General features: G+C 37.4%; 1 protein-coding gene across 1 annotated transcript; it reads left to right on the top strand.

Annotated features, from left to right (window-relative positions):
- The first annotated feature begins 5,309 nt into the window (after positions 1–5,309).
- On the top strand, positions 5,310–6,275 carry LOC101687719 (olfactory receptor 688). The gene has a single exon (XM_004781202.1). The coding sequence runs from the start codon at positions 5,310–5,312 to the stop codon at positions 6,273–6,275; it is 966 nt and encodes a 321-aa protein (XP_004781259.1).
- The last annotated feature ends 4,390 nt before the right edge of the window (positions 6,276–10,665 follow it).

A 10,665-nucleotide genomic window follows, 5' to 3' on the forward strand; every position in this document is an offset into this window, starting at 1 on the left:
CCAAGCATATGGCCCACTGATATACATCTGAAGGGTCCCATAACTAAGATTTTATTAGACAGTAATAAATCACCTTTTCCTAACAATAGCTAGCCCCTCAAGGTCCTAGAAACCTCACTTCTAAAATTCAGAGACTTACACTATCCCTCATCCCCCTCCCAACTTGAAAGTATATAATCTGCCACCCCTCACAACTCCAGTGCAGCTCTTCCTGCCCATAGGTCCTGTCCCTGTGCTTTAATAAAACAACACTTTTGCACCAAAGATGTCTCAGAAATCCTTTCTTGACAATTCACTCCAAACCCCAGCATTTCCACCTCAAAATCTCTTATAAATCTAGAGAAGTTTTGCTCACTATGGTAGTACCACAATGCACAGATAGAAAAGTGAAACAGAAAAAATATAAAAACTTACTGCAAACAAAAGGAGGAGTTAGCAGTCGATGGGAAAAGAAACTAAAAGAACTGTTTTGCTATTTGAAGAAAAATAAAACAATATAAATATATTCCTCCCATTATAGATCAAAATCTATTCAAGATAAATGAGTTACATTTTTGTAAAACAGGAAAAAAGACCAGATGGACATCACAGATATATTCAGAATATTTCATCCCAAAGCAACAGAATACACATTCTTCTCTAGTGCACATGGAACATTCTCCAGAATAGATCACATCCTCGGTCCTAAATCAGGACTCAACCGGTATCAAAAGATTGGGATCATTCCCTGCATATTTTCAGACCACAATGCTCTAAAGCTAGAACTCAACCACAAAAGGAAGTTTGGAAAGAACCCAAATACATGGAGACTAAACAGTATCCTTCTAAAGAATGAATGGGTCAACCGGGAAATTAAAGAAGAATTGAAAAAAATCATGGAAACAAATGATAATGAAAACACAACGGTTCAAAATCTGTGGGACACAACAAAGGCAGTCCTGAGAGGAAAATATATAGCGGTACAAGCCTTTCTCAAGAAACAAGAAAGGTCTCAGGTACACAACCTAACCCTACACCTAAAGGAGCTGGAGAAAGAACAAGAAAGAAACCCTAAGCCCAGCAGGAGAAGAGAAATCATAAAGATCAGAGCAGAAATCAATGAAATAGAAACCAAAAAAACAATAGAACAAATCAACGAAACTAGGAGCTGGTTCTTTGAAAGAATTAATAAAATTGATAAACCCCTGGCCCGACTTATCAAAAGAAAAGAGAAAAGGACCCAAATAAATAAAATCATGAATGAAAGAGGAGAGATCACAACTAACACCAAAGAAATACAAACTATTATAAGAACATACTATGAGCAACTCTACGGCAATAAATTTGACAATCTGGAAGAAATGGATGCATTCCTAGAAACATATAAAACTACCACAACTGAACCAGGAAGAAATAGAAAGCCTGAAACAGACCCATAACCAGTAAGGAGATTGAAACAGTCATTAAAAATCTCCAAACAAACAAAAGCCCAGGGCCAGACGGCTTCCCGGGGGAATTCTACCAAACATTTAAAGAAGAACTAATTCCTATTCTCCTGAAACTGTTCCAAAAAATAGAAATGGAAGGAAAACTTCCAAACTCATTTTATGAGGCCAGCATCACCTTGATCCCAAAACCAGACAAGGATCCCACCAAAAAAGAGAGCTATAGACCGATATCCTTGATGAACACAGATGCGAAAATACTCAACAAAATACTAGCCAATAGGATTCAACAGTACATTAAAAAGATTATTCACCACGACCAAGTGGGATTTATTCCAGGGCTGCAAGGTTGGTTCAACATCCGCAAATCAGTCAATGTGATACAACACATCAATAAAAGTAAGAACAAGAACCATATGATACTCTCAATAGATGCTGAAAAAGCATTTGACAAAGTACAACATCCCTTCCTGACCAAAACTCTTCAAAGTGTAGGGATAGAGGGCACATACCTCAATATCATCAAAGCCATCTATGAAAAAACCCACCGCAAATATCATTCTCAATGGAGAAAAACTGAAAAGCTTTTCCGCTAAGGTCAGGAACACGGCAGGGATGTCCATTATCACCACTGCTATTCAACATCGTACTAGAGGTCCTAGCCTCAGCAATCAGACAACAAAAGGAAATTAAAGGCATCCAAATCGGCAAAGAAGAAGTCAAATTATCACTCTTCGCAGATGATATGATACTATATGTGGAAAACCCAAAAGACTCCACTCCAAAACTGCTAGAACTTATACAGGAATTCAGTAAAGTGTCAGGATATAAAATCAATGCACAGAAATCAGTTGCATTTCTCTACACCAACAGCAAGACAGAAGAAAGAGATATTAAGGAGTCAATCCATTTACAATTGCATCCAAAACCATAAGATACCTAGGAATAAACCTAACCAAAGAGACACAGAATCTATACTCAGAAAACTATAAAGTACTCATGAAAGAAATTGAGGATGACACAAAGAAATGGAAAAAATGTTCCATGCTCCTGGATTGGAAGAATAAATATTGTGAAAATGTCTATGCTACCTAAAGCAATCTACACTTTAATGCAATTCCTATCAAAGTACCATCCATCTTTTTCAAAGAAATGGAACAAATAATTCTAAAATTTATATGGAACCAGAAAAGACCTCGAATAGCCAAAGGGATATTGAAAAAGAAAGCCAACGTTGGTGGCATCACAATTCCGGACTTCAGGCTCTATTACAAAGCTGTCATCATCAAGACAGCATGGTACTGGCACAAAAACAGACACATAGATCAATGGAACAGAATAGAGAGCCCAGAAAATAGACCCTCAAATCTATGGTCAACTAATCTTCGACAAAGCAGGAAAGAATGTCCAATGGAAAAAAGACAGCCTTTTCAATAAATGGTGCTGGGAAAATTGGACAGCCACATGCAGAAAAAATGAAATTGGACCATTTCCTTACACCACACACAAAAATAGACTCAAAATGGATGAAGGACCTCAATGTACGAAAGGAATCCATCAAAATCCTTGAGGAGAACACGGGCAGCAACCTCTTCGACCTCTGCCGCAGCAACATCTTCCTAGGAACAACGCAAAAGGCAAGGGAAGCAAGGGCAAAAAATGAACTATTGGGATTTCATCAAGATCAAAAGCTTTTGCACAGCAAAGGAAACAGTTAACAAAATCAAAAGACAACTGACAGAATGGGAGAAGATATTTGCAAACGACATATCAGATAAAGGACTAGTGTCCAGAATCTATAAAGAACTTAGCAAACTCAACACCCAAAGAACAAATAATCCAATCAAGAAATGGGCAGAAGACATGAACAGACATTTCTGCAAAGAAGACATCCAGATGGCCAACAGACACATGAAAAAGTGCTCCATATCACTCGGCATCAGGGAAATACAAATCAAAACCACAATGAGATATCACCTCACACCAGTCAGAATGGCTAAAAATCAACAAGTCAGGAAATGACAGATGCTGGCGAGGATGCGGAGAAAGGGGAACCCTCCTACACTGTTGGTGGGAATGCAAGCTGGTGCAGCCACTCTGGAAAACAGCATGGAGGTTCCTCAAAATGTTGAAAATAGAACTGCCCTATGACCCAGCAAATTGCACTATTGGGTATTTTACCCTAAAGATACAAATGTAGTGATCCAAAAGGGACATATGCACCCGAATGTTTATAGCAGCAATGTCCACAATAGCCAAACTATGGAAAGAACCTAGATGTCCATCAACAGATGAATGGATCAAGAAGATGTGGTATATATACACAATGGAATACTATGCAGCCATCAAAAGAAATGAAATCTTGCCATTTGCAACAACATGGATGGAACTAGAGCGTATCATGCTTAGCGAAATAAGTCAAGCAGAGAAAGACAACTATCATATGATCTCCCTGATATGAGGAAGTGGTGATGCAACATGGAGGCTTAAGTGGGTAGAAGAATAAATGAAACAAGATGGGATTGGGAGGGAGACAAACCATAAGTGACTCTTAATCTCACAACAAACTGAGGGTTGCCGGGGGGAGGGGGTTTGGGGGAAGGGGGTGGGATTATGGACATTGGGGAGGGTATGTGATTTGGTGAGTGCTGTGAAGTGTGTAAACCTGGTGATTCACAGACCTGTACCCCTGGGGATAAAAATATATGTTTATAAAAAATAAAAAATTAAAAAAAAAAAAAAAAAAAAAACAGGAAAAAAGAGCAATGAGAATAATAATCAAAATTCTGAAGATGATTTTCTTATTCACTCAAGATTTACTGCCCATTTTCCCTTGCTGTTAAAATAACTTTAAAATGTTCTACCGCCAAGCAAGATTTGAATAAAAATAAAGACCTCACAAATGGGGAGGTACTGTTACAAAAAGTTATGGCAAACACTGATTTCACTTAAGTATAATTATCTAAATATTTAAATGTCAAAATATATACAGAAATTATGAAAATTAAATCTAGTATATGTTAAAATTCATTTAAGGAAATACATGGTATTATCCACTTTTTAAAATAATGCTCTTGAAAAAGTTCTACTAAAATCTGGAAGTGCTAGGAAAGTTGTTACTAATTTAATCATCTTATGTATCTTGTATTTAAAAATCAATAAATTGAAAAATTAGGTTTTAATATGTTTTCAATTTAACTTTTATAATCAAAAAGGGAAAAGGGGTTATACATTAAAAGAACCATTTTTACTAAGCCATCAGGAATAGTTTAACAAAATTTGCATAGTAGCTAAATACAGAATACTAGGATTTTTAGTTCCAGTGCATTTATCATTTAAAACTATAGCCTCAAATAAATCACTTAACTTCTGTGAACTTCAATTTCCTCAAATTTGAAAAAGTCCTCTTTCAAAAGATTTTTTTTTAAACATCTAAACCCTATTCAAAACAAAACCGTTATGATAATTCCTGGTTTGATTTCTTGTTCTTCCTTGGAGGACCTCCAAGAAGGGCTGTATCTATTCTGTCCTTAGTTTAACTCCTGAGAAATCAAAATATTCATGACTTTGTCTCCCGCTTTGTCTATACCCTCTTGCTCCAGGTAGAAAAATGCCACTGATTGACATAAGCCTGTAAATGATTCCCCTCTGACTTTGCTTCTTCTGTATCTTCCTCTTAGGGCTCATGTTGGCCATCTCTGTTACTCTCTTCTGAATATTTTCCACAGACAAGGGACATGGTGTATTATTATCTTGACGAAAGGGACTATGAGTGAATCTTAAATCTTTAAATTAAATCTGAATCTCAGCTGGACACTTAACCAAGCTTCCTTTTTGTTTCCCTGGATCTACAGGCAGACACTACCAATTCAGATTCCACAAGATATGGATATCTCCCAGAACGCACCCAACAGCTCAAGATTTCAAGTGTCTAACTTCATTCTGATGGGGCTCCCAGGCATTCACGAATGGCAGCACTGGCTCTCTCTGCCACTGGCTCTGATATACTTCTTAGCTCTTGGTGCCAACACTCTCATTGTGATCACTGTTCACCATGAGCATAACCTGCATCAGCCCATGTATCAGTTCCTTAGTATCCTGGCTATAGTGGACATTGGCTTGGCTACTACCATCATGCCCAAGATTCTGGCCATCTTCTGGTTTGATGTCAAGGCCATTAGCCTCCCTGAGTGCTTTACTCAAATTTATGCTGTTCACTGTTTTATTAGCATGGAGTCAGGCATCTTCCTCTGCATGGCTATGGATAGATATGTAGCCATCTGCCACCCACTTCAGTACTCCTCCATAGTTACTGAAGCTTTTGTGGTAAAAGCCACAGTGTTCATGGTGCTTAGGAATGTGCTGTTGACCATCCCAGTGCCTATACTGGCTGCCCAGAGACACTACTGCTCCAGGAATGAAATTGAGCACTGCATGTGCTCCAACCCAGGGGTCACTGGTTTGGCCTGTGATGATATTACCATTAATAGGTTTTATCAGTTGGCTTTGGCATGGGTCCTTGGTGGAAGTGACATGGTTCTAGTCTTTATTTCCTATGTTCTGATCTTTCGCTCTGTGCTGAGGGTGAACTCCACTGAGGCAATAGTCAAGGCTCTGAGCACCTGCAGTTCTCATCTCATCCTAATCCTCTTCTTCTACACAACCATTGTCGTAGTGTCTATAGCCCATCTGGCAGGAAAAGCAGTTCCCATCTTCCCTGTTCTTCTAAATGTGCTCAACATTGTCATCCCTCCAGCTCTCAACCCCATGGTATATGCTCTTAGGGCCCAGGAACTCAGAGTAGGCTTCCAGAGGGTGTTTGGGTTAGATAAGAATGTGTCCCAAAAATGACACAATCTTGAAGAATGTGATATGTCATATTACAAAAGAGCACAGGTTTTGAAAACCAACAGACCCAAGTTGCAGTCCAATTTCCCTCTCTCATTAGGAAATATCATTTTTTAGCTAACACGTGAACAAAAATTCAAACTGTCTAGAAATAAAAATGTTGCAAACAAAATAAATATGAGAGGTAGTTCCTGACTAAGTGGAACTATACACATCGTTTTTAAGGGAAGCAATTTACATTTAAAAGTTACAGTCATGGAAATAACTCAAACATGCATCAGCTGATGAATGAACAAATAAAATGAGGTATATCCATATTTTGGAATATTATCCCAACAATAAAAAGGAATGAAGTTAAAAACAAAACAAAACAAAAAAGGAATGAAGTACTGACACATGCTACAATGTGAATGAACCTTTAAAACATTATGTTAATTGAAAGAAGCCAGACTTAAGAGATCATATATTGTATAATTTTATTTATAGGAATCGTGTGTAATAGGCAAATCCATAGAGACAGAAAGTAGATTAATGTTTGTCAGAGGCTGGGGATGTTGAGTGTGGAGGAATGGCGATGACTACTAAAGGATAACATTTATTTTGTGGGGATGAAAGTGTTCTGGAATTACGTAATTGTGATAGTTGCACATTTCTATGAATATACTAAAAACCACTGAATTGTATACTTCAAAAGAGTAAAGTATACTATTTTGTATACTCAAAAGAGTAAAACAGTAGTATGTACAATAAGTTTCTGTTTTTTTAATGTTGCCAGATGTTTGTCTAACACTAAAGGCAGCAGATTTTCCTTCTTCTAGAAATCACTACAATAAAAATTAATTGTATATGGAAGAATGTAACATAAACTATTTTGTGATTTCACAAAGCTTGATCTCTCTCACTATATATGGAGAAGCCAAAGAAGCTTTCTGGAAGAAAAGTAATGAGATTACCTGACTCCATAACCTTTCATTTTGGATTTTAATATAATGTGATTTTTCCCAAAGAGTGGATGATGATCCCAACAGATTCTAGATCTTCTCTGCATCAAAGATCATATAAAATACCATAAAGAGAAATCTCACCAGAAGAGAAGAGAGTGAAAAAGAAAGAGAGATAAAGAGAGAGTACTGGGAGGAAGTAAAACCAATGTCCTAGGACCAGTGTCAAAATCCAGATGGATAAGGGATAGTTGCCAGTTTCAGCAAATGTCAGTTGTTTTATTTTCAGATAAATAGCAAATAATTTTTTAGTAAAAGTATGTGTCATGCAATATTTGGTATCTATTCATATTTTAAAAAATTAGTCATTGTTTATTTGAAATTCAAACTTAACTTGGTGACCTATATTTTATCTGGAATCCCTACAGGTAGTAGTATGCTCACAGGTCCCCACATGGCTGAGGGTGGGACTCTCTCTGACTTAGTCTTTCCAACTCTGTGGGAAGAGTATTTGTCATAAGACTAAGCATGTAAGTGCTAGCTAAAGGGTTGTCAATTTGGGAGTCTGAATATGGAGAATGCTTGGCCAAACGTAATACTGAGGAAATGTGTTCATCTTACCACAAAGGAATTTTTAGACAGTACAAAATGGTTTGGAGAGGTCATAAATCTTCTTCTATAAAATTAGAAATAATTATCAGAAATACTCATATCATGGTTCTGAACACCAACGACAAACTGAGAGACAAAATTTATTGAACAGTAGCTGAATGTCAGCTAGAAGGGACACGATTCTGTTGCTCTTGCCTGGGGTGGCTCCCGTCTAACTTCCTCCAAAGCCAGCTTGGTCAGTATGACAGTTTCACTAGAGGAAGACTGGGCATAAAATCAATAGCTTCGGGTTGCTGGGGGGAGGGGGTTTGGGAGAAGGGGGTGGGATTATGGACATTGGGGAGGCTATGTGCTTTGGTGAGTGCTGTGAAGTGTGTAAACCTGGTGATTCACAGACCTGTACCCCTGGGGATAAAAATATATGATTATAAAAAATAAAAAATTATATAAAAAAAAATCAATAGCTTCACTACTGGAAGGGGCTGACTTGATTTGGAATGAAGAGTGGAAAACTCATATCCAGTGTTGAATGGGGAAACCCTGCAGTCATCCTAGCCAGAGGATGATGTTCTGGTTGGATTTAGCCCCAGACTGGGAGACTGGCCAAAGGTGAGAGAAATTTAGAGGGTTTAATAAGCTCTTCACACATGTCCAGCTGACTGGAAGTTTATACAGACATTCAAGGGAAAACAAGGAGAACCCAAACTCTCCACACATCCTAACCTGTCCAGAAGCTGAGTACACATGAGAAGACACTTAAAAAAAAACAAAGGAAAATTAAAGCAGGGGCAGACCTGAAAACCGCCTGAACTTTGGATGTGCTTCCCAAGCTGAACACAGATCCACAGCAGAAGAGACAACTCTTACTAGCTCAAGGTATTTAGACACAAACTCTGGTAAATCACTGGTAGCCCACTAAGCTACGCAGACACAGGGAAACCCATTAAATTCCAGACTTAACAGTAAAATGTTAAGTTTAAAAATATCTGAGGAGAGAAGTCAGGTGAAAGCTGTGAGAGAGATGCCAGGAAAAGCCACTCAAAACAAAATAGCAACAACACTTATGTGGGGTTTGGGAGAATCAGAAAAGATATTTAAAATGCCTAGTTTTAAAAAGTTGTTTTTTAAGCAGGAGACATGTAGAGAAAGAAGAAAGTATGACCTATGGGGGTGGGGGGAGGCAGCAGTCATCAAAACTCTCAGCAGACCTAGATACTGTGTTTCTCGAAAACAGGATTCAGAGCAGCCATTATAAACATGTTCAAACAATAAAATGGAACCACACTTAAAGAATTAGAGAAAAATATGAGGACAGTGACTGTACAAACAGAGAATCTCAATAAAGAGATAGAAACTATACATATTAATCAAATGGAATTTCTGGAGTTGAAAAGTATGATAACTGGGATGGAAGGAACAACTCATTAACAGGCTCAACAGCAGATCTGAGAGGGCAGGAAAGAAAAAACAAAACAAAACAAATAAACCCAGTGAACTTGAAAATAAATCAAAGGAAAGTATACAATCTGAAGTACAAAGAGAAAAAATAATGATTTAAAAAAATGAACAGAGACTCAGAGCCCTGTAATACAACAAATATACCAACATAGACAAAATGCAATTCTCAGAAGGAGAAGAGAAAGCAAGGATGGGGCAGAAAAATGTATTAAAGAAATATAGGTAGGAACAATTTATGAAAAAACAATAATCTACATATCAAAGAACATCAGAGTCACAATTATGGTAAAAACAAAGAGACCTATATCTCTTTAATCTACACACATAAGAGTCAGCCTACTAAAGACAAAGAGAAAAATTTTGAAACCAGCAAGAGAAAAATAACTCATCACAAGCAAACACACATTACAAATGATAACTCCTAGAGGCTAGAAGAGAATAACATGACATATCTCAAGTTCTGACCATTCTTGGTATAAACCAAGAATTCTATATCCAGCAAAATTAGCCCTCAAAACATAAAGGCAAATAAACACTATCATAGACAGAAAAAAAAAAAAAAAAAGGCTGATAAAATTCATTGCCAGTAGACTTGCCTTATAGGTAATACTAAAGAAAATCACAGAGGAAAGTAAGTAACACCAAACAGTATGTTGAATCCATAGGAAGAAATGGAGAAAATAAGAACGTTAAATATGTAGGTAAATATAATGACTGTATAAAATATATTTTATTTTTTTCTCTCAAAAGTTTTTTAAAAGATAAGACTATAAGAACAATAACAACAACACTCTGTTGGTGGGTTTGTAACACATACAGATACAATATTTATGCAATAGTGATAACAAAGGAGGAAGTAATGTAGATATATTAAAACAAAGTTCTTATATTTTATCAGAATCAAGTTTTTATTCATGTAAATTATGATAAAAAAGAGTATAAAGATATAAAGTGGGGGAGGGGGGACAAGATGGCAGGGAATTAGGAGGAGGCACCTTTTCAACCTATACCCTAAAGTGAGCTGAGTATCTACCAAAGAACTCCATTCACCCATGAAATCAGCCTGAGATCAGAATTATACACGTCTGGATCTCTACAGGGGCAGAAGATGTCAGTGGGCAGGTAAAGCAGAGTGGGAACAGTGACTGATATCAGAAGATAAACAAAAGGGGGAGGGAGCCACCGGAGGTGACCGGTTGGAAAGTAATATCCCTAACACAAGGGAGAGTGCCCTGCGTCTGGGGACCAGCATTAATTTGGAGACTGGTTGAAAGCACTCCAAAGAGCAAAGGAATGTTGGGGGGGGGCAATATTGTGGGAATCAACCAAGAATACTTTATCCAGCAAGACTGATGTTCAAAATGGATGGAGAGATAAAGAAT

This window comes from Mustela putorius, unplaced genomic scaffold (assembly GCF_011764305.1).
Source record: "Mustela putorius furo isolate JIRA1106 unplaced genomic scaffold, ASM1176430v1.1 tig00000238_pilon_pilon_pilon, whole genome shotgun sequence".
In the NCBI taxonomy this organism is placed as follows: Eukaryota; Metazoa; Chordata; class Mammalia; order Carnivora; family Mustelidae; genus Mustela; species Mustela putorius.

Coding starts and splice junctions, on each gene's coding strand:
- LOC101687719 (XM_004781202.1), top strand. CDS start 5,310: ATGGATATCTCCCAGAACGCACCCAACAGCTCAAGATTTCAAGTGTCT.